This window comes from Antennarius striatus, chromosome 13 (genome assembly GCF_040054535.1).
Source record: "Antennarius striatus isolate MH-2024 chromosome 13, ASM4005453v1, whole genome shotgun sequence".
Taxonomy (NCBI): domain Eukaryota; kingdom Metazoa; phylum Chordata; class Actinopteri; order Lophiiformes; family Antennariidae; genus Antennarius; species Antennarius striatus.
In genome coordinates this window covers 8,395,001-8,421,498 of record NC_090788.1, presented here as the reverse complement: position 1 = coordinate 8,421,498, position 26,498 = coordinate 8,395,001, and the positions used below count along the sequence as shown (strand labels likewise).

The 26,498-nt window shown below is 40.4% G+C and overlaps 5 protein-coding genes across 14 annotated transcripts in view; 1 reads left to right on the top strand and 4 right to left on the bottom strand.

Annotated features, from left to right (window-relative positions):
• Positions 1 to 1,696: 1,696 nt before the first annotated feature.
• kcnk12l (potassium channel, subfamily K, member 12 like) lies at positions 1,697 to 5,656 on the bottom strand. Of its 4 annotated transcripts, none has more exons than XM_068331659.1 (5): positions 5,555 to 5,656; positions 4,753 to 5,128; positions 3,856 to 4,649; positions 3,644 to 3,768; positions 1,697 to 3,508 (listed from the first exon to the last, which is right to left on the bottom strand). In XM_068331659.1, the coding sequence occupies exons 2-5, from the start codon at positions 5,099 to 5,101 to the stop codon at positions 3,439 to 3,441; spliced, it is 1,338 nt and encodes a 445-aa protein (XP_068187760.1). In that variant the 5' UTR covers positions 5,102 to 5,128; positions 5,555 to 5,656; the 3' UTR covers positions 1,697 to 3,438. The 4 variants fall into 4 exon arrangements, with proteins under 4 accessions (XP_068187760.1, XP_068187761.1, XP_068187758.1 ...); XM_068331660.1 differs by having other exon boundaries at positions 3,644 to 4,134; positions 4,258 to 4,649; XM_068331657.1 differs by having other exon boundaries at positions 3,644 to 4,649.
• Positions 5,657 to 6,710: 1,054 nt separating this feature from the next.
• On the bottom strand, positions 6,711 to 10,880 carry itpkca (inositol-trisphosphate 3-kinase Ca). Its single transcript, XM_068331176.1, has 7 exons — positions 10,789 to 10,880; positions 8,698 to 8,797; positions 8,404 to 8,617; positions 7,779 to 7,983; positions 7,541 to 7,642; positions 7,382 to 7,453; positions 6,711 to 7,165 (listed from the first exon to the last, which is right to left on the bottom strand). Exons 1-7 carry the CDS (start codon positions 10,798 to 10,800, stop codon positions 6,950 to 6,952), a joined length of 921 nt encoding a protein of 306 aa, XP_068187277.1. The 5' UTR covers positions 10,801 to 10,880; the 3' UTR covers positions 6,711 to 6,949.
• ccdc61 (coiled-coil domain containing 61) lies at positions 10,106 to 15,914 on the top strand. Of its 3 annotated transcripts, none has more exons than XM_068331175.1 (13): positions 10,106 to 10,312; positions 11,146 to 11,301; positions 11,377 to 11,459; positions 12,546 to 12,706; positions 12,819 to 12,971; positions 13,041 to 13,248; positions 13,341 to 13,423; positions 13,557 to 13,792; positions 13,879 to 13,957; positions 14,039 to 14,236; positions 14,320 to 14,353; positions 14,826 to 14,892; positions 14,979 to 15,914. In XM_068331175.1, the coding sequence occupies exons 2-13, from the start codon at positions 11,154 to 11,156 to the stop codon at positions 15,071 to 15,073; spliced, it is 1,545 nt and encodes a 514-aa protein (XP_068187276.1). In that variant the 5' UTR covers positions 10,106 to 10,312; positions 11,146 to 11,153; the 3' UTR covers positions 15,074 to 15,914. The 3 variants fall into 3 exon arrangements, with proteins under 3 accessions (XP_068187276.1, XP_068187275.1, XP_068187274.1); XM_068331174.1 differs by having other exon boundaries at positions 13,554 to 13,792; XM_068331173.1 differs by having other exon boundaries at positions 13,341 to 13,441; positions 13,554 to 13,792.
• A 215-nt stretch (positions 15,915 to 16,129) lies between these two features.
• Positions 16,130 to 18,254, bottom strand: LOC137606655 (homeodomain-interacting protein kinase 2-like). The gene is made up of 7 exons (XM_068332023.1): positions 18,022 to 18,254; positions 17,745 to 17,936; positions 17,413 to 17,594; positions 17,183 to 17,306; positions 16,985 to 17,104; positions 16,816 to 16,893; positions 16,130 to 16,738 (listed from the first exon to the last, which is right to left on the bottom strand). The coding sequence occupies exons 2-7, from the start codon at positions 17,925 to 17,927 to the stop codon at positions 16,619 to 16,621; spliced, it is 807 nt and encodes a 268-aa protein (XP_068188124.1). The 5' UTR covers positions 17,928 to 17,936; positions 18,022 to 18,254; the 3' UTR covers positions 16,130 to 16,618.
• A 1,383-nt stretch (positions 18,255 to 19,637) lies between these two features.
• LOC137605933 (transcriptional regulator ATRX-like) overlaps positions 19,638 to 26,498 on the bottom strand; it is a 22,994-nt gene continuing 16,133 nt past the window's right edge. For 3 of the 5 annotated variants that reach the window (XM_068330877.1, XM_068330879.1, XM_068330878.1), the window contains exons 21-35: positions 25,791 to 25,966; positions 25,580 to 25,697; positions 25,311 to 25,441; positions 25,166 to 25,233; positions 23,341 to 23,435; positions 23,100 to 23,256; positions 22,924 to 23,015; positions 22,740 to 22,845; positions 22,447 to 22,624; positions 21,877 to 22,068; positions 21,626 to 21,769; positions 21,408 to 21,479; positions 21,226 to 21,321; positions 20,227 to 20,355; positions 19,638 to 20,146 (exon numbers count right to left, since the gene is read on the bottom strand). In XM_068330877.1, coding sequence (XP_068186978.1) covers positions 20,060 to 20,146; positions 20,227 to 20,355; positions 21,226 to 21,321; positions 21,408 to 21,479; positions 21,626 to 21,769; positions 21,877 to 22,068; positions 22,447 to 22,624; positions 22,740 to 22,845; positions 22,924 to 23,015; positions 23,100 to 23,256; positions 23,341 to 23,435; positions 25,166 to 25,233; positions 25,311 to 25,441; positions 25,580 to 25,697; positions 25,791 to 25,966 — 1,841 coding nt within the window. In that variant the 3' untranslated portion in view covers positions 19,638 to 20,059. Of the gene's footprint in view, positions 20,147 to 20,226; positions 20,356 to 21,225; positions 21,322 to 21,407; positions 21,480 to 21,625; positions 21,770 to 21,876; positions 22,069 to 22,446; positions 22,625 to 22,739; positions 22,877 to 22,923; positions 23,016 to 23,080; positions 23,257 to 23,340; positions 23,436 to 25,165; positions 25,234 to 25,310; positions 25,442 to 25,579; positions 25,698 to 25,790; positions 25,967 to 26,498 lie in introns of those variants that run through there. The other 2 variants (XM_068330880.1, XM_068330881.1) reach the window with 2 other exon arrangements.

The following is a 26,498-nucleotide window of genomic DNA, read 5'->3' as shown; positions in this document are numbered from 1 at the left end:
AAAATCCTGGATGTATGTAGCATTGTATTTTAAACAAGATGTTTTACATAATTATAAAAATTACATAAACAGTAATGAAGAGCCTTTTGAACCTTTCCAGTTTGCCTTTCCTCTGGAAGGGAAAATGCACTGACTGAAAGATCATTAGTGCTATATACGTGCTAGCATGCAGCTTACACATATCCCTTTGTTTCAACAGGGGATTGCTAACAGTGCCAATGACTGGCCAGCTGATTGAATCGCACAAAATCATCATTTTCCTATGTGGTTTGAAAATGACAAATAAACACTGACTAGACAAATAAATGCTGATATGCTAATTGCATATTTAATTGAGTATTTAATTCTAACAAAATTATTTCCACAAAATTTAATTTAAATGTTTTTTTTATGTTTCATGAGGGGTTTACATTTAAGTTTAGTTTAAATAAAATCTTAAACTTAAGTCCAAATATCTGGGAAGTTGTCTGAAAGATGTGTTCTATGGTAATTATAAGATATTATTCTAAGTGCTAGCCAGTAATGCATGTTGTGATTTGTTTGTGGCCAACAACTGAGCTCCATAAATTGGCCAAATACCTTAAAACCCATAGTTACTGACCAATCAAAATATATTTAACATAGTTCTGCACATTAAGTTTATGAAACTGTTTATGTATATTTCTAAACTTATTCTTTAATACTGACTATGTGAAATGTGATTTTATTACATCAGTTGAATATGTATTGTATTCATCTTTTATACAGCTTTTACCACAAACAACATCAGAACAGGTCACAGTTATTTCATATGCACCATACTGCATTGTTATATTACTTGATTAAGTCATCTTCTGTTTATAGTTATTATATGTTAAGAGTCATGACTGTTTGAAGTCTAAATAAAGAGTATTTGACTGATTGTGTGCAGTGTTTTTACCAACAATAAGTCATTTATGATCTCTTTTCAAGTGAAAACAATTCATCCAACAAATGATTTTCTTTCCTGTGATATCCTAAAGGAGAAAATGTTTGTCATCATCAGCTGCACTGATGAAATCACACACATAGATGACACAAGAGCTGGTTTATGATGCTGAAGCCCAACCCAAATTAATATAAAATTAATTATTATTGATGTTAGCATCTTATGTGTGAAAATACAGCTAACAACTCGCTTATGCTGTCTGTTAATTGGCAAGATAAAAATAATGTTGGTTCAGGTTGACAAGGGGCTATTTTGCTATCTGACTTTAATTGACCTTGACACCTTCCAACTGATGCCCTTCATCATGTTTCTTGTCACAATTAAATTAAACTGGGGTAATATTAACAGCACCCTCACTCATTTGCTGTATCGTTTTCATAGATGGATGCAAAGTTGCAACTTTTTTCCAGGAGAGTCAAGGTCAAAATTATGTCAGCTATGTTATCTGCTGATTGCATTAACTTATAATCAACCCCACAGACAAGTATTATTATCAATATTTCTCCCTCTTATTAAATAAATCTTTGGATTGTGTTAACATTGGTCTTTGGTTGACAGAAAAAGAGGACTAACAAGTAGACAGATAGGATAAAGGGAGAAAGAGAGAAACTTAACAGTCAAGCCCACATTTTTGTGTTAATATACACTGTTATTTATTTCCTTATCATATAATTACTAGACAATATGGAATGGAATGCCAACACGGACAATGGAACAATCCTATCCGTATCTATATTGATGCATACACTTCATTTATATCATAAATACTGTTTGAATGAATGAATTTAATGAACTTGATTATTTGTAGTTGTCAGTGCAACAAGAGAGACAGAGAGAGAGACAGAGATAGAGAGGGGGGGGCGAGAGACAGAGAGAGCGAGAGAGAGAGAGAGAGAGAGAGAGAGAGAGAGAGAGAGAGAGAGAGAGAGAGAGAGAGAGAGAGAGAGAGAGAGAGAGAGAGAGAGAGAGAGAGAGAGAGCCAGAGAGCAGCAGCGTTTGAAGATCATTATTTTGATTTAGGGAAGAAAGACACGGGTTCTGCAGTTGAAGCTGGCTATCCACAAAATCAGTTTTGTTCACAAGAAAGAGACCTCTAACCAAAATAGTTCTAGAGTTTTAGATGGCTATTTGCTGCTTTTCTGGAACATTATAGAATGTTTGTGTCAAGAAATACAAAATACTAATCAGCATGTTTCACACAAGATACAAGTACTTGAATATAAATCCCATGCAGTGTAAATCATTTGCCTGAATGAAGAAAAGGACTGACTGCTTTTTATTATATGTATTTATTTATTTTTACATATTGAACTTGACTTATTGATCTAGGATTGCTTTCAGCTGATCATTGTATGCCATTTGATTAAGCATATTTAATGAAGCTAATGTTGTGTTACCGTGGTATCTCTGATGAGTGTGAGTCGTACAAATTAGAAGTGAGAGTAAATAGACCTATCAGAAAAAGGCTGACATTTGTCAATTAAAATAAGAGACCCTGGAAAATGAAACAGAGAATCCTGACAGAGAACATAGATGTGAAATACTGTATAAATAGCACTAAATAGGACTGAGCCAAACACAGGGTCAATAGATTTATTAAATGTGTAATATTTAAATGTTTAATGATAGCTGATGGTAGGAGCCTGGGGATTGGTCATAGCTTTCTGTAATTTCCACAGTGCTGCTCAAACAATAAGTCTGGTGAAATTTTATAATGATTTTAAGAGCCATCGTTTTGTTGGCACAGATCTCTGCCATGTTTATTTTTACCCTACCTGGCACATTAATGGCAACAACTGTGGGGTGGGGTGGTTCTAGGTCTCATCCCAGAACCACCCCTGGATGATACGTTAAAAATGGCTTTTTTTGCATAGTATGAAATTTCCCCACTATGGGACTAAAAAAGGAATATCTTATCATACCTTAGTAAAGGATCTCTTCCAGCAAGAAGAGCCTGAAACTACCTCTTCCTGTGTTGATGTAATCCTGAGTCTGTCTGTAAAGCACTTGTTGGCATAAGGACATCCTCTACAGGCCACATTTGATTAGATGTGCTCTATTGAAAACCCCGGTTCTCAGCACTCTTTCATGATTGTGAATTTCGATGACAAGCGCTGATGAAACATGATGGGCAATTTGTTAGTAATCAGCACATTAAAATGTCCCTTTCTTAGTGCATTTGAGCTTCTGTGGTGACTTCAAAAAGCTTTATTTAATCCGTATTACTTTTAGAATGCTTTATGCATGCATCGCATCTACTAAAAACTGTTTCTGATCGTCTCTGTGTTCACCATACTGACCACCACCTCGTTTATAAGTGTATTTATCTTGGAGCTTAGGGCACTCTTGAATCAGCAGCCTCCTTTAAGTGGTCCTTCACTGCATCTTTCTTCTGATTGCTTTTTTATGAGCCAATCACTTCAGGACATCAGACTCTTCTTCGTTGCCATACTGAATTCTTTAAATTGCATTCATCTCTTCTGAACTCCGGAACTGGCCATGCTGCTCACTGCAGGACCCCATTGTCTGCATAGACTTCCACTGAAATAGGAGAGATGTTGTACAAATGCATAAAACTATGGACTCTTCAGAAATCAGCCACTAAGAAAATGAGTTGCATTATGGCTCCTATGTAGAGAATTCAAATGAACAAGAAAAACGTCTTAATGGTGCTACCTATCCACACTTGTTTCCTGTAGGCGATTATTCATTACGGCTAAGGCCCCCACACCACCCGAAAATCCATTCTGATGGCCGTAGCTTTGCCTCGGGCCCTGGTGAGCCGTTTCACTCAGCTGCTTCTGCAGCAGAGCCAGAGAAACCTTATTGGACACCATGAACTCATTGACAGAGATCATCTCTCCAGACAGTCGTCGGCCCACACACACCTCATCAGGCACTGCACCTGCATCCGTCTCACTGTCACACACTGTCTCCACAGAGCCCTCTGTGTAACGGTGTCTTCCTGCGGGGCGGTGGGACGTGATTGGCTGCACAGTGTTGCGTTTTAAACGCTTTTGCCTGAAATGTGCAGGCAGGCTCCTCTGGTTGTGATGTTTCTTCTGGAGGCAGGGGCAGCACAGCCACCAGCCACTAGGCGTGCAGCAGGAGCAGGGCCGGCTGGGCCCTGAGCAAACCAGCTTCCCCACCATCCAGTTCAGAGTTTGCTTGATGATGATGGAGATTACGTTGAAAAGTGAGTAGATGCAACACACCCCCATTAAAATGAAAAGACAGTTTCCGAGTCGGTAGGCCTCCTGAGACTCATACTGCTGTCTCTGACTACTCACCAGATCGCCAAAGCCGATGGTGCTAAAGGCCACAAAGCAGAAGTATAGGGAGTCCACGTAGCTCCAGTTCTCCATGGAACTGTAAAGAGTGGAAGCACTGCACGCAATCACAACCGAAGCCACTCCCAGGATCATCATTACGTAATATACTGATGGTTTCCAGCCTTCCAGGCTGTCCTCCTCATGGGCAGATTCCTCCCTGCTCGACATCACGCCAACTCCAGCACACCTCAGCCGACGCTCGTGACACCAACGCATGACATAAGCTAACATGGTGATGATCCTCTCCAGGAAGAGGTTGAAGAAGAGAATGGTCGCGGCACAGCCAATGAGACCATAAAGAATCAAGAATATTTTTCCAGCTATAGTTGCTGGCGTGGTCATGCCAAAACCTGTAGAGAAGAAAATTAACAGATAAGATGTCATAGTAAACTTCAAAAATCATGCAAGAACGAGCGAACATTACAGAAAACGTAACGAAGCTTAAAGATTTACCGATAGTGGAGACAACTGTGCTCACAAAATAGAAAGCCCCAGAAAAGTCCCAACGAGGCCTCAATGCATCCACTCTGATCCCTGCTCTGTTTGCCTCTTCGTACTGACGGAGTAGGGTGTGCAGAGCGCCCAGGTTGACCCTGTATTGCTGGGTGAAGTTTTCCAGCTGCTGTTTCCAACGACGACGGGCTCGCATTTCAAAGGGGTGCTCCAAGGCTGAGAAGATAGCTGCGCCACACAGTAAATAGAGCAGGATGAGTCCGGCCAGCAAGCAGAAACGGGCGTTGTCTTCATTCACGGACATCCTGGAGCAGCAGCAGCAGCCACCAGTAGCCCTCCTCTGAGCCATGAGCGCAGCAACAGCACAGGTACACCACTGCAACAACAACACACTCATAGTGTTAAATGTGCATGTGCACTACATGCAGATCAGTTTAAACTCACAGCAATGCGTTCAGCCCTTGGCGTTTTTAAATAGCATCTTTTTCTGAGTTTAGCGAGAGAGAAAGATTATGCATCTGGAAAGAATGCAGTCTGTGAGACATCTAATAGATGCTTTTTAATGGCAAGTGAACTATAGTGTAAATGTACAGCTATGGCATTTGCACAATTTTTGAATTTGATGTTTTTCTCTTCTGAATAAAAAACTATTACTTCTAGAACAATATGATGAAAAAGCAAAGAATCTTTACTTAAGTCAGTAGATCATAAAGACATTTGAAATATTTAGATCAGTTGCAACATATGATGCTCAGATTAAAAATCAAATTTAAAAGTAAAAAACAAACAAAAACTATGTTACCTGGTCTCAGTGACAGCAGCGTCTGTTCCCCGAGCGCTGCTGGTCTGCTGTGCGCTGTCCATGGATCTGCTGAAAATGACAAGCCAGAGGAAGACTCTTGAGCCTTTTTGTGCAAATAGAAAGGCTGTTTGATGTTTCATCTGACATCATCATCTCTTAGCCCACCCCCTCCATTCTTGAGTATACTCTGACAGATGCAGTCAGCTCGACATTTCTAAAGCACCACTCCTCAAAAAGCCTTCATCGCACCTCAATTTAACTCTGTCCTAAAGAGCTACCAGGGACAGACACTTTGCTTTGTGCAATCAGTTAGTGAGTCAATTACATCAAGCAGGCGAGGACCAATCAGTTTTAAGTTCTGATTAAGTAAGCAGGGGTCTAAACCTACAATATGAACCATGTGACCAGAAGACAACCATTTGAACAAAAATAAATGATAATAATCATTATTATTATTGTGTAAAATGTGAGATTGTTCATGATTACAGCAAAAACCTTGAGCAACACACTCAAAGAGCTCCAGTGTGGTTTGCTCAAATAGCTCCCATCCCATGTCAGAGGTCTTTTTGTTGCTGCTGCCGACAGCGTGGGAGGACTTTTTTGAACATGACTCTCATCTCAGCCTTCTTGTCTGTTCATACCTTTAATCTTGTCTGGTGGTGCGTTTAAGGGCAGGAGTTCCCTCTGCCTGCCGTGTGATGGCTGAATGACAGGAGCGGGCAGGTGTAGAAGGCTGGAGAGCACATGTGCCCTCAGATCACCAGCCAGCTCTGTATCAGGTGTTGAACTTTAGAGGGTGATTTAATATTCTGAATTGTTCAAGTTTGCACTGCTGCATGTCTCTGACCTTGAGATATTTCATGTAAAGGTTTTAGCAAAAATTGATATTGCAACAATTTATTTGTCAACAGGGATGATGAGTTTTAGCATCATTTTAACTCCACTGGGATATTTAAGCTACTGATCGACAGACGGAGCTGCCAAAACTTGGGCTAATAATTGCTGGTACCATATGCTTCCTGATATAATGAAGGCTAGTCAGGCTTATATAGTTTAAAGTTAAACAGAAATAATATCCTCCTGTTGAGGCTTCTGCATATTTTATTTATTTATGTGCTGCATATATTCAGATTGCAAATAAAAAGTACGCAAACAGTGATATTTTGACCCACGGGCCATGTTTACTGAAAATAAATGCTCAGAAAAATATTCATGTCAAAACACATTTAGCAAAATTTTATGTTATTTGTTATTTTTACACCCTCATATTGTTTTTCAAATAAAGTTCAGTAAAGTTCATTCCTACAATTCAACACAATCATTTCAGAAACCAGTGCATCTGCCGCATTTCACTTCCAGCTGGTAAAGAAGGACTGAGAATACATCTCCACACATTTAAGGATGACAGGTCACTGGCAGCATTTTGGTCAGTATATCTATGAGGTTGTCCAGACCCCACAGGTAGCCGTCCTCCCGGTTCCCCTCGACCCAGGGTGAACGGTGATCCAAGGTGAGGTGCGGCGGTAATGCCCTAGTCTTTCCAAAGTCAATCATCCAGACTCCTGTTCTGCCTGTCCAGTCATGTACAAACAGTAAGGAACTGCCCACAACCTGCAGGAATACAGCTGTTAGGAGGACATTCCACTACAGGAAGATTGCGTTGGATTATTATATACATAATAACATATATCAGCCAAAGATTAACGAATATGGCTCTTCTGGAACAACAGTGTTTTGTTTTGGGGTTTTTTTTTTCCAGTGCACTACTTTAAAACCACATTACAAAACATCTTCTCCAATGGTTGATGAAGCTGTATCAAATCTAACCTCGTGTGCTCTGAAGAAATCCGACAGCTCCAAGACCTGCCTCAATTGTTTCAAGCGTCTCAGGTAGCCCCACTGAGGGGAAGGATAGAAGGTTACAAGAGAGGAAAGAAAGGCAATCTACACCTCAATTAAATGAAAGTCAGTGAAAGTCACTCTCACCACAATGTGTGAATTGGATTCAACAAAGCTGTCAAGTGCCTCCATCACTTGATCTCTGCTTTTGGTCCTTTTGAAGTTTGTGTGACATTCCTCATTTGATCTCTGCACAGGAAACATTCAGATTCAATCTGATCATTATCAGGAAAAAATTGCAGTGATTATGACAAAGTGAATGTTGATATCTATTCATGATGAATCAATAACCTAATAGATCTTTGAGGAGAACTTTGAAGCCTACCCTGAACCCTTCAATGCGGAATCCCAGCGTTGTTGTGGAGCTTAGTGACTCCCTCCACTGCATGTACCTGGTTTTCAGCACTGCCTGTTGTTCTCTTTCCTGAGGAGTTGGGGCCTCTGGATCCACAGCCACCATCTTCTCATACATGTCTTTGCGAGGCTTGGGCCGTTCTCGAGCCCAAAACAGCTCCTCCTCAATGTATGTACTGTGAAAAAACAACAACTTTTTATTATTTTTTATTATGGGACTATCCTCCTGTAATACATGTTCTTCTTCAAAGCTTGAAGAAGAACATGTTGCTTTAACATTAGCTCAACAACAGTTTAAAGGAAGAAAGAGAATCAATAGTTGAGTGTTTTGGAAAGAAATCTGTTATTCACTGTAAACATGTGATAACTGTAACTCATTTTAGGTGGTATTAGATATTTAAGTGTTTTATAAAGTTTTATTTTAGCCTCAAACACTGAGCCCTGAGGTATAATGAGTTTGTTACAACAATATTTAAACCACTATTACATACTACACATAATATTTTCATGCTGGTTTGCTTATTACATGATTACGTCAAATGTGCCTCAATGAAAATTAATTTATCTGCTCTAAATGACAAACTGTTTAATATTACCGACTGCCCATCTTGCAGTCCATAATGGCAGGTGAGTTGAAATGGGTCAGTAAATTATCCATCATATTGTAATTCTGCTCGTCCCTCTGCACCACGCCATGGTAGGCTGGAACGAAGGGCCTCAAAGTGTCCCCCATCAGCCTGAGGTAACACTGTCGCTCCTCCTCACAAAACTTCTTCAGTAGCGTACCACAGTCCCCAACACGGAAGCTCCCTGGGAAGCATTGCCATTATTGTAGACATTAAAATTAGAATTATTTTAAAAAGAAAATGCAAGACAAATGAGAGCCAAACCTGCATGTCCGACCACCTGCAGCCACTCTTGAGGTTTTGTGGGAGTCATGGGAAGGAGAGATGAAGTCCCACAATTTTTCTGTTTTTTCCATGCAGACTTCTGCATCAGGCAACAACAAAAAAAACCTCAGTCAGTTATAATTTAGAACACGTATATTATTGGTCACACTCCTCTGCTGTCTGTGAATTTATGCCTTTTTATCAACAAGCAGCCAGGACCTCAGACTTCAGACTCAGTCCTTCCACTTTGTGCTTGATGAGTGAACAATGTCTCCATGGAAACCACCCTTAACCGAAACTGAGCAAAGACTTCTAGAGGACAGGGTCGGCTCTGGGCATATGCAACCAGTTTATCAATGATTTACAGGAAGCAATTGTTTTCTACTGAAAAACCTTATTAACTACTTAACCAAAGAAAATAAGGCTCAACATTTAGATGGTGACGAAGGCAACAGAAAATCAGTTCCAGCTTTAGAGATTTTGTTGACAATGTAGCTTAAGCACAATTAGGTATATTGATTTTTCGATATCATGGCAATTTGAAAAATGCTGGCTGAGAACTGGAAAGTGAAAATGTGATTATTAATTCTAATAATTACAAATTAGACAAATCCAGCAGTACTGTTGTATTTGTGTAATTATGATTCTTACAGGCTGCAAAACACACAAAAATAAATATCAATGGTGATTTAGAGTACAATATCATAAAATGTGTAAATCTAAGATACTTAATGTTTCATTGGGTTTGGGTTAGTTAGGGCTTTGCTTTTACACCACTATATTGATTTAAAGTAACAACAGTAATCTTCCAGAATAAAGTTTTACATACACAACAGGGGATTAGTGCATAAACTGGAAGGGTACAAGAGAGCCAAAATTCCTTTTGTTTACCAAATTTAACCCATATCTAAATCCCGCAAGTTCTTGAAACCATCTATTTACCTGGATCCGCTTCACAATTCAATGCACTCTTCCTTGACACATGCTCAACCCATCCACCAAGCTGAATTTAAAAAAATTCAGGTAGCTTTTGAGCACTCCCCTTAACAGGCAGACAGATAGACCAACAAATCAATCATTTAAGCTTGTTGGAGGAAGGAATAAATCAGTAATATGCACATTCAACATGAGTTTTGTCGATGTTTTAACATTTTGCAATTTTATAACACATTTGGATAGTATTTTGTCAAACATTGCATATTTACACAGCTTTTTAAAAATGCTATTCGTGATGGCATATTTACATTGTCGTATGCAACTTTTACTAAAATAGTATCAGATAACATCACACCCTGGATCTGGTCGTGTCGTTGTCCCGTTGCCTGTAGGGGGCAGTGTTACTGCTGACCAACGGCGAGCCTCCAATTAATTTTCGACAGAAGTAGAAGCATCAGAACCAAAGCAAAGAAGAAGAATTTAACGGTTCCCGGTTGATGAGCCGCCCCAGCCTCCATAGTGCTCTTGGTTTACAAATTGTTTTGGACGGATTTGCACCAGCAGTCCAACTGCTGCCTATTTTCTTTTGGTTCACCAAGCTAGCACACCGTGATGTCTGTCTATATAGAAGCATTATACTGACAACGCTACATTATTAGGGACATTACTGCATCCTACGGTAAGATTAACTATATTATAAATTTTATTTCAGGTATATTAGTACTGTATATTCCTACAGTTCTCCGGATAGCCTAATTGATTAGCTGGCAGTCATGTCCATAAACTTCCATGACTTCTAACTAGTAAGTAATGATATTGTCGGTGCTAGCTAACCAGCTAACGCTGCTCAATGGACCTCACCAGAATGAAGTCTCGTTAGCTAAAAAGTAGAAAAGAACAGCGTCAGTATTGTTTAAGAAGCCGTGGTTATTGTTTCCAGTTCCTCAAACGTAACTGATTTGCTGCGAGCTAACAAACACATACAGGCGCACACTAGCGTCTGTATTGTTCGGGGCGCTGCTTGTAAGGATCGGGTTAGGGTAACACAGATTTCGTGTCAGTGGTTTTCACTCGAGACGGGTGAAAGTGAACTGAAGCGAAAACGGTAACATCAGTGTAACTAAGCAAAATTAAAAGACACAATTAACGACTTACCTCATAAAACATTACTTAAGATATTTGCAGACGCTCCGACCGACGTTATGACCAACCAACCATAACTTTTCCAATAAAAACGAGGACACCTTTCAGAATTGAAGCGGCTCGCTACCGCCCCCCGTGGTGACTTTCTGTCATTACCCAGGTTAAATGGCACAGGAAGCTACAAATGATACCGACACATTTAGAATAACAACACTGGTGAGAAATAATACACCTTTACTTGAGTCTAAGATGAATTTTATTATTTTATACAGTCTAGTGATTTTATCATAAGAGTGTATTAATAATCAACCAAAAACCACGATTCAAGTCAAAATCAGACTTGCTTGACCAGTTTGTCTTCTAAAACAGATTCACAAATGGACGAGGGCTCTGAGGTGATGGAGGATATTGTTTTTCGAGGAGTGGAGTTTTCTGTGAGGATAGAGGTTGACAAGGGTATGCTGATTGTGGAAATCTCTGACTCTACGACAGCAGATCACTGGAGAGCAGACTTCAATCCAGCGTGTAGGTTATATATTTATCATAGATTAAAAGTCTTCACAGCTGTCAATAATCTCACTGATGCATGTATTTTTTCAGACATAGAAGACCTCACTCGTAAAACTGGCAACTTCAAGCAGTTTCCCATTTTTTGCAGCATGTTGGAATCAGCTGTGAGAAAGGTATGTTTTATTGTCAGAATGGGAACTGCAGAGGGGGCACAAATGTCTATCAGCTCACAGAAGGATGTGAACAGACAGATTGGCTTGAGGCTGTGTGAGCTGAGGAAAGATTTGTTCATTTGAGTTCAATGTTTCCACTTGAGCGAAAACATTTTTTCTTTAGCTGTCCTAGTCCTTCTCTCTGTAAATGCATGTGTGATGTCTTCTACATGTAATACAAGCTCAGTATACACACATATTCTTGTGTGTGTCTGTCAGTTCATTTTCGGCTAAAACTAACATATAATATAAAAATTTTTTTTACATATACTGATTCTGATCCCAGCAGGGAAATGAGTGGCACACTCTAGTTAGTTGAATATCATGCATATATGTGTGTAGAAGTCCTGAACACACAAACATTCACACAGGGGGCCTGTACACATGCAGGGAAGGTAGAGTGGCGGGCAGCTCTTTTGTGGTGTGCCCATATGAACATCTTGTAAGGGGACGGCGCCTGGCTCAAGGGTGCCTTGGCAGTGCTCCGGAGGTGACCTGACGACTCCCACTGTCAGCTCACCTCTGGGTGTTTTTTGGGCAGGAGCGGGAATCAACCGCCCATCTCAGAACATTGGACGACCCGCTCTACCACTGAGACACCGCCGCCCTCATATATTATAATATTTTATACTATAATATAATAACCAATTTATTTCTGAGCACAGACCACTAAATAATCAAAATTGTATCTTTTCACAATTTTCTATTTATTTAAATGATTAATAGAATTTTGGGAGAAAATATTGCTATGCAGACATGAAACTAAATTATAAATACATTTATTACATTAATAATAATAATATTATTATTTGTGATTTTTTTTAATCTTCCAGCCAGAGGAGGAATATAGGGTTGCCCTCTTTCATCCATGAATTTAACATCTCTCGAATACCAAATGACCAATCTGAATAAAATTTCATGTCAGTTTTGCTCACATTCAGTTAGTGGGGGTATCTGAGTCCTTGAACACAAATTTTCTAGTCTGAAGTTTATCATCATAAAGTCTTTTTTCTTATTTTTCAAAGTTAACTTCACTTTTTTCTGCAGACAAGTGATTCTGTCACACTTGACCTTTTGACCTATGCTGATCTGGAGCTGCTACGCAACAGGAAGGCAGGAGTACTTAGTCGCCCCTACAACCATCAGCAGGCATCTGCTCTCACTGCCAAACGATATCTAATTCTAATATACACAGTAGAGTTTGACAGGTTTGTGTCTTGCTCTACATAATTTTATTATTTTTGTTTGCTGATGTCCACCAGTGGACATACTTCCTCGCTATTTTAATGCCAGTTGACAATTACTATTCCATATCTGTAGGATACACTACCCGTTACCCCTGCCCTATGTGGGTAAGCCTGACCCAGCTGCGCTGCAGAAAGAGGTCAGAGCTCTGAGGGCTGAGCTTAGTGCTGTCACTTCTCATGGAGTTAACAGATCGGCAGGACTAGAAGTACAGCGGCTACGAACTGAGTAAGTTGCTTTTCATGTTCCATGAGCGTGCTCAATACGAGATGATACCTGACTTTTATATCTCCCAAGGCTGGCGATAATAAAGGCAGAAAAGGAGGCCATGGCTAAAGTCCTGGAACAAGTTCAGATCAGTGGCAGTGGCTCCACAACCGAACAAGAGGACTGGAGGGTCAGAGATGTTGTGAGGACGTTGGAGGAACAGCTTGTGAAGGAGAGGGCCAAAAGTCAGCACTCAGCCGGCAAGAGATGCCAGGAGCAGCGACTCCTATTGGAACAGGTAAGCATATCTAGAGTGATCATGTTAAAAAGGCTTATGAGGTGTTCTTTGTTACTCATGTGATTTTTAAATTTTTTCCTTTTCTTGTCTAGTTGGATGAGCTTAGAGCATCAGAGTGTGCTCTCCGCGTTCGTGTGAAGAGTCTCACCAATGAACTGGCATTACTACGGAGAGGGTTAGACAATCTAAGAGTGTACTATATCTTTACTTTCTCTCTTTTTCATTCATTCCCTTACATTGTGGGATACAACGTATAAAATCTGGCTCTTACCTTCTTGGCACACATACTGTTTGTGTGTATGCAGCAGAGTGACCCCTGTGTCAGCTAAAATCAGCTCTCGAGTTGACGGAGAAGTCTATCGTTCGGTCTCTCGTGAGAGGCCGAGGTATGGGAATGTCCGGGCTCGCTCGGGATCCAGAGAACGGATGAGCGACAGAGGTAAACGGTCAGAGGAAAGAGAAAGAAGAGCAGATTCAGCGAGTCATAGAGCGGATTCCTCAGGACCATATGCTCGAGTACCAAGATCATCACCGTCCCCCACTGGTATCGGCTTCGCTAATGGTGTTGCAGTATTTTTGCATATCGGTCGTTATGTAATTAATCTCAAAATTCCTCCTGGTATCTTACAGGGGCGCGAGTGCCACGCTTTGATCCAACTTCTTACATCCAGGACAGACAACGCAGGCAGAAAGAGGCAGAACTGAAAAAGTTGGTATTTAGCCTATTGCAATGTGATGCTTGATCCAGCGTCTGCTTGAACAATTATTTCATCCCTGTTTTGTGTGTCAGACAGAGGAAGGTACGGAGGGACATGCTGACGTCACCCATTCTCTCTGAGAGGGGTCGCTCACGTTCTAGGGAGGTATATCCTCTGACGACCCGGTCCAACAGCAGAGGCAGGAGTTTATCTGTGGAGCGCAAGGGGAGCAGGAACTCCTCTGAAAGTTCCTTAGTGGATATGGAGGAGATGACCAACACTCTGTTAAGGTCATGGAATTACTTTGGATAAGCTTTGCAAAGTATGGTTTATTTTTGTATGGTAATTGTAACATGTTTTTCTGTGGTTGCAGAGGAAGAAAACATATTTACAATGGACCTGGCATGGTAAGTCATTTAAAAATGAATTCTGGTACATTTTCCATTGCTGCTTGCTAGTTTGTACTTTGAAATGATGAGTTTGGGATCATTCAGTATTTTCCCTTCTGTCAACCAATCTCATACGTAGAACAACCAATTAATTGATACTGTTGACAGATGGAGCTCAGAGGCCAGCCCCTTTTAAACGAAGCGTCTGGACCGGAAGTGATTTTATCAGTGTTCAATCAAAGATATATTTTAATTAAAACATCTGCAGTAGTTCTTTGCCAATGTTACCTAAGTTCAGTAGAGGAACAACAAATTTAATACATGTTTTATGAGTATAAAGCAGCAAGTGTCAAGTTGTATCGACTATATGCCTGTGTTCACTATAATAAATGAGGAGTCACTTGGTGGAATCGTGGGGCTCTTTCTGTTTTTGTTGGGAAAAAAATAATGTGACACGGTTTGTCCTTGATTTTGTGATTTGTGTTTCTAGTCGAGAGGAGGCCTTCTGATCAGACAGCAATTGTGTAGCACACCTTCACACAGAACAAAAGTCAAAGGTAAATTGATTGATCACAAATCCAGTATATTTTGATTTGAACAAAAATCTATATTTCATCTCATGATTTTACATCTTCAAACCCAGACAATTCTGTAGATACGGGCGCTGAACTTTCTGAAATTGATGCCAGACTCCAAGCACTTCAAGAATACATGAGGGATCTGGACACAGGACACTGACAACTGTTGCTCAGTCCACCACTAAGAACACTTGAGGCTATGCATCCTGACATCTGCACAGCTTGGACCTCAGGTCAACTTTTCCTGATCGTTGTATTAATATGCACAGACTGAGGAACACAAACTTCTTCCAACAGGAGAGACGTGTTAAACAATGTTTATGAAAGAGACTAAAATTCCTTCTGGGGAGGTTGGACTTCCAGGAAACCAAAGCCATCACTGTGAGGGACTGTCTTTTGCAGACAGAAATATTTTTTAATATATGACAACTTTTTATCATTTGAAACATTACAGTTGACTGTGTCTACGAGTAGAGTTTTCTTTTTTCTGCATCACCTTGCAAAGCCAGCTGAATACATCGATGTAAAATTTGGCAAAACTTCATTCCATAAATCCTTTATCTAAAATCATCAGTATGCGTTACATCCTTTTTGGAAACACATTTCAACAAGTGGAACTATTGGGTGGCTTGTTCTCCACAAGATGTTTCTCTGAGTATCACCTGTACCTTCAATACGTTACTTTAAACATATGTCAGTGGTGTAAATGTGATCAACTATACTGTCAAACCTGTGTTGCACTGTTTTGTCCTCTGTCCAGTGCATGCTGGGATGAACTCAATCACCTGCAGTGTGAAAGGCAATAAAGCAAGCAAGATGATTGATAGCATGCATGATATCACTGGATTTGATGGTTTGATGTAATTCCAGGCAGGGTCTGAATCTGTATATTGTCATGAACCTTTTTCCTTCCCGACCCCGAACTATACATACAGTACTATTACATTTGAAGCAATATACAGTAGTTGATGCCATTATAAGACCTTACATTAAATTGTAACAGAACCTGTGTGGGTCCCCCTTCTTTGAGGCTGCATCCTAGGCTGGGTCAAAGTTGGACAAAGGGGAGAACACACAAATTTCACTGAGTTTATTTTATAAAAAAAAGATAACATAGGATAAAAACTAAATACAAAACCAAGACTGTGACAGCTGAGAGGGGAGAGATCATTCACTTGACTGTCACCAGAGTGTGAAACCAGACCAGGTGAGGGTGACAACTGTCGTGTGAAGGCAGTGTCTCAAACTAACTTGTACATTTTAATTTTTTTTTAAAATTCTAATTGATTGTTGGGGTGGCACTGGCTCAAAGCAGGTCACCAAATGATCGGAGGATTGGCTGTTCGAATCTCGCTTCCCCCAGACCACCGCAATGCAGCGATTGCGGTGGGCTCATCTTTAAGATGAATGGGTGGAGACCTGGTGCCGGAGACAGGAGATACTTGAACTGCACATTCCAAGGATGATGATGGGACATCATGATTTTATTCTTCAGCAGAACACTCGTCCTACTTACAGATAACTGGTTGGAACAATAAACGGGTCATTTGTGATAGATCTCTCCAGGCTGAATGAAACAAATATAATAGTCATTCAGTGAATCAATATAACCTTTTATTTGATTTGACATTACATGAAAGAACTACTGTACTGGAAAAGATAGAGGCTTACTAGTTCATGCTGTCATCGCAAGTGGCTCCCATTATTAAAAAAATGGGTGCCACAGCACTTCACAGGGGAAGATTCTTCCATACACATTAGGATTCAGCATTTTTTGTAACAGGTCAAAGAACTGCCTCTTCTCAGTCTCGGCACTATCGTGGACCTGGAGTTGAAAAAACAAATTTGGTTCAGTTGATCCACAGTGCAGAGAAAAATATTTTTTTTAAAAAGAGTGCTTACCGTCAGCAGGTCCATCAAAGAGCTCAAAGCAGTGACTGGCTCAGCCAGAGGCCATATTTTTCCGTATTCTTCTTGGCTCTTAAGACACAAAATATGTATGAGAACAATGTCACCAGGTTAAATACAATAAATTCAATAATTCAAACAAAGGACAACATGTTTACTCAACCTTTAGTCTCCATACAGGCCCACATGCACCTTCCTCTTCAATGAAGTACTCCTTGGTGTATATTCCAGCATCCAACAAGTTTTCGTATGGCTTACCCACAAGTATAACTATGCTTTTCATCTTCAGACAAGGAATTCAGCCACATTAGTTAACAGAGTCCACTTGGTAGTGAGAATGTGTGTGAGGTAGCTGACATACCATCTCATACTTGGAGTACGCTTTGAAAAAATGGTCACCCAAATAAAGGAAGGCCAGAATGCACCCAAGACCCCACATGTCGATGGCTGTAGTGATGGGGAGGCCAAGAAAAACCTCTGGAGCCCTGAGAAACGAAGACGAGAGCCAAAGATAGCAACTGTGTGAGTGACTGTGAATAAAATCAATATGAATATTTAACAGAATGATGTTACCTCTCTTGGTAGATATACCTGTATATCAATGCCTGACATTCCATTCCAATTATGGTGTTGGTGGTATGCCTCGCACTGCCAAAGTCAATTATCTTGACTCTGAGGGGTTTTTCTTCCGTGTTGACAAACATAACATTATCAGGTTTGAGGTCACAATGGATGATACCAAGTGAAATTAAGCCATCCAGAGCACCCACCAGCTGCAATGTCACAGAAGAAAGGAAAGGTTTAGGATTTACAGTACTTCTATTTTGCCCAAATCCTTGTTGTTTTTGAGTGATATCAAAAGACAAACACCAGTTAAAAGACAAACAAACGAGAACCTCTTTGTCAGAGGTTGTAATACACACCTGTTGTGCAATCACCCTGATAGATTTCAGAGGAAGTGATTTCTTTTCATTCCTAATCCAGTGTTTTAGAGATTTGTCAAGCATTTCAAAGACCAAACAGTGCATTTCCATGTACTCAAACTGGTCAAGCATCTTAATGACGTTGATTGTATCTGGATTCAAGAGATTGTGGATGGCCTTCATCACACCCAGCTGGGGAGAAAGAAAATGATACAACATGTAGTACAAACACTCATATGGGTCATGAGTATCAGATAAGTTGAATCCAAAAGCTTACTTCTTCATCTGCATCAGGACCCTTCTTGAGGAACTTTACTGCCACTTTATTTTCTCTGTCAACAACTTGGCACTTGACCACTTGGCCAAATGAACCTTGACCAATCAAATCCAGCACAGAGTAATCATAGCACTTGCCGAACAAAAGTTCACCACATGGTGGAACTATGAGGGGAGACAGAGAACAAGGATACAGTTTCAACAGTACATGCAAAAACACACATTTGCAGCATGAACAAGGTGTTAACTTGTTATTTTAAGACCTCAGCCATTTCACTTTAATGGCCCTTTTTTTGCTGCCCCATCATGCCCAAACATCTCAGGACTTTCATTAGAGAGTTTCCTATAAAACCTTAACAGTCGACTTCTACAGAATCATACAAAGTTTTCCAGCCTCTCTCCCAGCACTCCTCCACCAGTTCCTGGCACTTAAGAGTGTATCCTCTTATTGGCTTCCTCAGTATGCTCAAGATTCATTCGTGGACCAAAAGATTTGGAGTGTTGTTGGACAGGTGCCAGTTCACCTCCTGAGTACTGCCGAAGTGCCCTTGAGCAAGGTACTGTCCCAAAATAACAAGTTGCTCATTGGGGTGCACCAGGAAGGAGTTGCCCAGCACCACCATCCCCTTCTGCTTGCCTAAAGGCCCCTTGTGTGTGTGTGTGTGTGTGTGTGTGTGTGTGTGTGTGTATGTGTGTGTGTGTGTGCATGCTAGACCCTAGCACACACAGGTCTTCCTTCTTCTTCCTTCTTCTTGAGCATATATTAACATAATTAATGATATACAAGTTACATAAAATGATAAAGTATGAAAAAAAAAAGCAAGTCACACATCTTTACTCTGCAGTAAGAGGGGTTTCAGCTCATGTTGTGTCCATCTGCCATCTAGCAGTGATGTCCTAATGCAGGGGTACTCAATTAAAAGTCACGGAGGTCCGGTTATAAAAATTTCCTCTTAGTCAAAAGGTCCGAACCCAAGTCCAGTTTGGGTCTTGTAGCCAGCCACTATGTCCACAATATCATTTATTATCAATTTGATAAAATATGAAAAAGAAAGAAAATATGGACTTAGCAACGGCTCGTATGTCAAGTCGCTCGTATGTCAATGTACTACTAAATATTTGTGTAGTCTTACCAGTTAAAGAGTTCGTATGTCAAGTCGCTCGTATGTCAATGTACTACTAAATATTTGTGTAGTCTTACCAGTTAAAGAGTTGCTTGAGCTCAGTGTCCGACTCATTCTTCCACTTTAAAAATGTTGAAAGTGTAGATGTAAGCCTCTAAAATCCTGCTCTGATAGAGGCCTTTTCAGTGTTAAACACTGAGAGATAATCACTATGAAACCTTTACATTCAAACAAATTATGGTACACGAACCTCTCCACCACCATAAGGTGGCATTTGGCAGAGAGCTGCCTTGGATGTCTTTGATCTACACAGACCTTTGATACCAAAGGTAAAATATCTCATCCTTCATGTGGATCCGAAGTACACTGGAGTCGGAGTGTACCCTGCCTCACGCCCCAAGTCCACTGGGATAGACTCCAGCAACCCCGCGACATCGAAAGAAGCATTTACTGACGGTGAATGAATAGATGCCTTGTCACACATAGCAAGGGAACATTCTGTTTAATGTAGTTATCATCATAGACAATGAACCTACTTCAACACTTAATAAAGTAGAAACTGTCAACTGCCAGTCTTATTCAATTGATTTATTACTGTATTATAACAACTGGTAACTAACAACACATCAAACCAATAGAAAAAAGTTAACAGTAAGGCATGTGAGTAAAAATACAGAGTGGAAAACCAAGATTTATAAATGAACTTCTCATCATATCTTTGTTGAGTAAGGAAACTAGTTCTCAATAAGTTGTGCAGATGAAGGACCCTACACTTACTGTATATGTTTGGTTAGTTAAAGTGCTCAAAGTGTTACAAAACAGATCACAGTTCTAGGGACACCCCAACATTTCTGTCTCTTCATACTTTCATTCCGTAAGATTCCAATGAACGCTTCAGTTTCCTTCCTTGTTTGTTCAAGTCTGTGCAGGCTGGTTCTTCAAGGCCATCTGAATCGCTTGATTTCTCCGAGTGTTCAGTATGGCCTGTATGCTGAGTGTGAGCTACGGAAGGATATGATAGAAATATTTGAACATATATGCGCAAACATGCACACACTCTGAAATGTGTGAAAGTGACTCACTGACTGCTGCTGAGTGAGAACGTCACGATAGAAGGCCTGTCTGCGTTCCTGCTCCATCGTATCGCATACCTTCCAAATCAGACCTTTGGATTGAATGTCTTCTTCAGGGAGCTGGGGATACTGTTGCCTCTGTAGATAGATAGACATACTTTAATGATCCCAAACTGGGAACTTCACACTACAATGTATATATTAATGCATACAGTTTAATTACGTTACAAACACTCTTTGAATAGATGAATTTAAAATTAATAGGATTATTTGCTGATGTAAGTGCAATGAGAGAGGAGAGAGAGAGAAAGAGAGAGATGGACTCTAACTAAATACATAAAAAGCTCCACAAAAAATATATATAAAAAAATTAACAACTAAGTTGACATTTCTTTGATTTAAAAAGAGTAACTTGGTTTGAATCTAAAAAAATAATTACAGTAAGATAACTTTCACATTTCAGAAGTGGACACTTCTACTCCAGATGGTAATCATTGAGTTTCTATCAACTATAAGTCAACAGAAGGCCTTAAAACATTGGCTGGACAAAGAAAGTAACTCATACTACTCAAGACGACTCATATACAAAAACATTTCCTGTCTTACTTTAAAGCAGGTAGAAGGATTTCTCCTTTCTTTACCTTTGTAACCCAGTATTTATGTGTAGGATGGATGGTTAAGAGGAGTGTGGTGTTCAAACATACATGATGTCGACAAAAAGTATGACACACTAATGCTGATCAAAGCAGCTCGCTGTTTCTGCCTGTTATCACAAGGTGAATGTGAAACTCCAACTGCTTCACTTCATAACTAAAACATAATGCTTCCTGAATGTAAAATAAGTTTACAATGGTGCAGACTAAAATTACACAGATATACATACAGGTAAATGATGTCTGTACATATTTATGAGCATATCTTATATTAAAAAAAATACTATAGGTGTCAGAAATAGCCTTAATCTCCTTCATTTCCCACATCTCTAAATGAGGTATTGAGGTCACTCACCACCAGTGACGTGTACTCCTCCAGAGTGTGACACCTCATCTTCTGCAAGGACAGGAAAGCCATCGATACATTTGCTCTGCTCTTGTTAAGCAAAACCTGCAGAGACATTTTTTTGCATAAATTGTTGTACAAGACACAAACACGACCAGTTCTAAGAATAAAAGAGAAATAGTTACTCATACCAGAAGTTCTTCATTGGTCTTTGCATTCAAGGCGTTAGGAATGGAACTGACAGAAATGCTGCCTGTATTAGACTAAGTAAGAAAATAAAGACAAAGGTTTACACACAGTAGGGAACAGACTATTGACAATGAGTACAGTACTGTGCTTTGGGCATGTCCTTAAACTAGATGGAGCCCGACTCATTATAAGTCATGTCTTGTAGTGTGAAGCTCTTTACCTCGGCCTCATACTCATCCCAGGCAGCTTTGCGTTCTGCCTCACTGAGCTCCTCCTCTTGTTTATGGTCCAGCAGAGATTCGTGCTCGTGGAAAGAAACGATTTGGTCTTTACAGGTTTGTAACAGCTGTGCCAGTATTTTATCCTTCAGAGAGAGAGAGAGACAGAAAATCATTGGAACTTCAAATGCTTTATGGAAGCGTTGGTGTCTAGATGTTTGACAGACACCTAGAAATAAAAACGGAGATGCACCTTTGGCACAACAGACTTGGTTTTTTTGCTAACTGTTGAGTTTGGATCACACAGCAGGTCTGGTTTGAATGTGTAAAGTTCAGTCAGCTCAAAGAGGGTGAAGTGCCTCTCTATCTGTTGCTGATCCACCACTCGATAGGACAAAGACTGCTTGGTCACCTGCCGGTCATAGATCTTCTCCTCCATGGTGCCCTGGAGAAAGAAATGAAGTTTGATAGTAAAAATATAGCAGATCTACAGTAATTTAGTTTAGTGTTGTCTAAAGGAGCCCGTCAACAGACTTCAGACCTTAACCCTCTATCTTTATACTGTATTCATAATATTTAGAACCTTCAACCTTCAGTGCTTTCCAGTATTTCTGCTATGTGATCCTTTAAAGTCTCTCATCACATGTCGAAGGAAATTATCTTGAACATCAGATTATATCATGTGAGCGACACTTTAATTATAGAACATGCTTCACATCAGAGAATAAGCAAATAACATAAAACCTTTAGATAGCATTCGTTATCGGAATGTAGACACATTCTCGAATTTTTAGTTGCTACTTACGGAGACCGGTGAGCTCACCTGCGCCAAAAAGCGGTACACAAACACTTGTTTGAGCTGACCAAAGCGGTACACCCTGTATATACTCTGTATGTCATATGAGGGATTCCACGAGGCATCGAAGATGATGACCCGACTGGCAGCAACAAGGTTTATGCCAAGTGAGCCAGCTCTTGTTGAGATGAGAAACAATCGGCCACTAAAGTGAAGGATTCAGTCAGACAACACAGTCAACATTCTGCCCCTCATTTAATCTCAGTATACGCTATACAGAAAGACTGAAGTAACAGTTATAGCAATCAGGTAGTCTTTACCGGGTATTGGAAGTATTATTGAACTGATCTGCCAATTTCTTCCTTGACAGAGCATTGGTGGCACCATCCAGACGGTAGTAATCAATGTTTTTAATCCAGCTCCCTGCTGTGACCACGGTAAAGCACATAAGTCACAGCTGAAGAGTCACAGAGAAACACACATTAATTCATATCAACTAAATACCTTTGAATAATAGTGGATCTCTGGCCTGATGAGAAGCCCGAAGGAAATCTTCAATTAAGTTTAGTGTGATCAAGGACTGACTGAACACAAGCCTGCATACATAGAAAAACATTTCGGTTAGAAGTGACGACGATAAGCCTCTGGATAGGCGACTCACAGAGCGATTAGATGCGTACACTTTATCCCCCAGTTCTTCAGCCATCTTGAGGATCTCAAACAAAAGCACCATCTTCCCCGAGTGCTCCAAAATTTTGGCGTCTTCTTCAGACAGCAGATTCTTGAACCAGCCTTTATTCAGAGTCTCCGAACCCGAGCTGACAGTTGCATTCTCTCCTGCAAAGGATCCAACAGGACAAACTGCATTTGTGTGTGTGAGCTACAGGGTTGGAAAATTAATGAAATCTTGAGGTTTAATACCTTCAACCACTGGATTTCGTTTTGACGCACTGTCAACACGTGCAGCGCTGCTGTCTTGGTTGTTCCCTTCTTTTCCTTCATTCTCTCTCAGTACACTGTATCAAAAGGGTTTATAATAGTGAATTAAAGAATCCAGAGAGTATTGCTACTCTTCTATTTCATTAACATTTTGTATTATTTCTTCAAGAATGAATTTTCTGTCATAGATCCATCGTTCTAAGCATAAGAACAAAATTTGTCACCTGAGTGACATTCCTCTCAAAACATGCTACACCGAGCCCACTCGCATCTGGACAAGGAAAACCTGCACTGTGAGGATCCTTGTTACGGATTTTTCAAGTGCCTTCAACACCATCCAGCCCTGTATCCTACAGGACAAACTACTACAAATGCGAGTGGACCCCGGCCTGGTTGCTTTGATACACAACTATCTCACTGACAGACCACAGTTCATCAGGCTAAAGGACATCACGTCTGACACATTGGTCAGCTGCATTGGTGCTCCACGGGGGGCTATCTTGTCCTCCAGGGCTTCTGTTACAACTCAGAACTGTGTCACATTCAGAAGTTTGCAGATGACACAGCGATCGTGGGATGTATCAGAGACAATGAGGAGGAGGAGTATAGATGCTTGGTGAGGGACTTTGTTGACTAGTGTCGCAGCAACAGCCTGAAGCTCAACACCTCCATAACTTAAGAGCTGGTCATTGACTCAGGAGGGACAGACACCAACCTAGACCAGTTCTGATAGGAACGGAGGAGAAGGAGGTGGTCCAGACCTATAAATATCTTGGGCTGTGGCTGGACAACAAGCTGGACTGGACCAGCAACACGAGGCAGCTGTACAAGAAAGCTCAGAGCAGGATGTACTTTCTGAGGAGGCTGAGGGTCAACATCTGCAGAACATCTGTGGATGTTCTACCAGTTTGTGGTCACCAGCGTCCTGTCGTACGCTGTGGTGTGTTGGGGAGGGAGCACGACAAAGGCAGATCTCTCCAGGCTGGAGAAGCTGATCAGGCGGGGCAGCTCAGTGGTCGAGATGAAGCTGGACCCTCTGGCAACGGTGGCAGAGAAGAGAACTCTAGACAAACTGCTGGACATCATGGACCATGTCAGCCACCCTCTGCACACTGTTACCAACAACCAGAGAAGCCTGAGAAGCCAGAGGCTGCGCCTCCCAACGTGCAGGACCAACAGACTTAAGAACTCCTTCATTCCCGAGCCATTAAACTGCTCAACTCCTCTCTGGGGGAGAAGAAGAGGGTCCACACAAGAGCTGAGGGATGATACACACAATAACCATAAACACTGCTAACACTAGAAACACTTCCACTTTCCTATGCCCAATTATGCATTTTTATTTGTATATTCATGTTGGGTTATTTTTATTCTTTCTAGGTGTTAGTACTACTTTCTGTGTGCTTTTTCTGTGTGCTTTTGTGTGGTCACTGTGCTGTGCGTAGTGTGACGGAGAAGTTAATTTCCCTTACGGAACCTCATTAAGGGATCAATAAAGTTCTACTTTACACTCTACTCTACATTTTGACGCAATCCAAATACTGGATGTTAAATTTTGATGCAGGAAAAAGGTCATTTGTAATAATAGTCTTGTCTTGTCCTTTATTTAATAGCAGGTGATATGGTTCTATTTGCATGGCGTCCACCTGAATAGACTGACATGATTTTCAGAGGAGTATAGAAGAGCCAAATATCTGTATATTTTCATTAGCCACCAGACGTGGAGGAGCTATAATGAGAAACAAATGAAGACATTATTACTGTATTTGTTTAGACAGGGTGTGATTATGATCGTGGCAGGCCTCACCTCTCAGCCACCGAAGTTTCTCCATATCTTGGCAAAGCTGCTGCATGACTCCTCTTACAAGAATTTTCCTATTACAAAGGTTTGATTTAAAACTCAGTAAGAATAAAAAGAAATAGATATATGCTCATTGTAATCTTGTTTATACCTTGTTTTCTCTGCTGTCATAGCAGAGCTGCAAACACCAAGGGTGGGTCCAAATTCGGCCAAGAACCTGGAAGTCCTTGAACAGATTTGCTTTGTTCCTTACCTTCGTTCTGTCAGTAACAGAACTCATACCTGGAACAAAGGTCTCTACTTAAGATAGTAACATAACAACGCTGACTTTTTTTTTTTTTCAAATTACCTAATAGTGATTATGTCTCAGGTTGTTTATCTGTCTACATTTCTACATTTCTTACAGCAAAAAGGACTCACCAGTAACGTGATCAAGGTAGTAGCGGTACAAATGATACTGGAGAGGGGTAATCCTCACCGCCAGCACATATTCATGCTTTTGAGGCAGAAACTGAGTCAACTCTGAGTAATCTCTTCTCTAACAAAAAACAAAACATAAATTAAATTAAAAATCAGGGTTAAAATGCTGCCACATAAATCCAAACTGAACATGTACATAACTTCATGTTACCTGCACACATCCAGCCAACATAGCATGAAGCACATGAGCTCGCTTCTTCATTATTCGGACGTCTTTTGGTGTCGAGTCGGCACACTGGCCGTTTTGAATGGGATTGATGAAACGGTTTCTGAATTCTCCCAATGACCCCAGAAGTTTCTTCTTGATGAAATTGACCATGCAGTGATCTGTGGAAACAAAATCTGTTCTGACAAAAGACGTTTCTTCCCAAATAAAATATGTGTAAGAGGAAAATCTAGCACATAACTGACTCGGTGCTTTCTTTCGTGATTCTTTTTCTTGTTATATTTAGACTCATTTGTATTTTGGGCCACACGCATACAGGATCTATGCTCAAACGGCTGAAATAGAGACAGGAAACTACATACTTTGAAGACTTTGGGACCATGTATAAAACTGTTAATAAGAAAGTAAGATTGCACCGAACCCTATTGCGTAGGCTGAAATTCAGATAGACATATCAATTATTTTAAATACATCCAATGTCGGCTCTTTTTTTTACTTTCCTGACAATTTTCACAAATACAGTTTACTAAGCTAGTAGAAAGGCTCACAAATGTAGCCTTTTAAAAAGACACCGAAACGACAATAAAAATGAAATACAAATGATATTTAAGAGTCCAATGAGAGCAATATTTTGTGAAGGATGATAGTGTCACTGCACTGAATTCCCCCATTCCTTTGATCATCTACTAAGTC

What these genes read in the sequence shown, in the direction of transcription:
- ccdc61 (XM_068331173.1), top strand. Translation starts at nt 11,154, where the DNA reads ATGGACGAGGGCTCTGAGGTGATGGAGGATATTGTTTTTCGAGGAGTG. An exon ending in TACACAGTAGAGTTTGACAG is followed by an intron (nt 12,707 to 12,818) that starts GTTTGTGTCTTG and finishes CCATATCTGTAG; the next exon opens with GATACACTACCCGTTACCCC. An exon ending in AGCGACTCCTATTGGAACAG is followed by an intron (nt 13,249 to 13,340) that starts GTAAGCATATCT and finishes TTTCTTGTCTAG; the next exon opens with TTGGATGAGCTTAGAGCATC.
- itpkca (XM_068331176.1), bottom strand. An exon ending in GACTGCAAGATGGGCAGTCG is followed by an intron (nt 7,984 to 8,403) that starts GTAATATTAAAC and finishes GTTTTTTCACAG; the next exon opens with TACATACATTGAGGAGGAGC. An exon ending in TCCGCATTGAAGGGTTCAGG is followed by an intron (nt 7,643 to 7,778) that starts GTAGGCTTCAAA and finishes TTTCCTGTGCAG; the next exon opens with AGATCAAATGAGGAATGTCA.
- kcnk12l (XM_068331657.1), bottom strand. Translation starts at nt 5,101, where the DNA reads ATGGCTCAGAGGAGGGCTACTGGTGGCTGCTGCTGCTGCTCCAGGATG. An exon ending in CACAGTTGTCTCCACTATCG is followed by an intron (nt 4,650 to 4,752) that starts GTAAATCTTTAA and finishes TCTTCTCTACAG; the next exon opens with GTTTTGGCATGACCACGCCA. An exon ending in CAGGAAACAAGTGTGGATAG is followed by an intron (nt 3,509 to 3,643) that starts GTAGCACCATTA and finishes CTCCTATTTCAG; the next exon opens with TGGAAGTCTATGCAGACAAT.
- LOC137606655 (XM_068332023.1), bottom strand. Translation starts at nt 17,927, where the DNA reads ATGAAGGCCATCCACAATCTCTTGAATCCAGATACAATCAACGTCATT. An exon ending in TGTCAGGCATTGATATACAG is followed by an intron (nt 17,307 to 17,412) that starts GTATATCTACCA and finishes TTCGTTTCTCAG; the next exon opens with GGCTCCAGAGGTTTTTCTTG. An exon ending in CGTACTCCAAGTATGAGATG is followed by an intron (nt 17,105 to 17,182) that starts GTATGTCAGCTA and finishes CCTTGTCTGAAG; the next exon opens with ATGAAAAGCATAGTTATACT.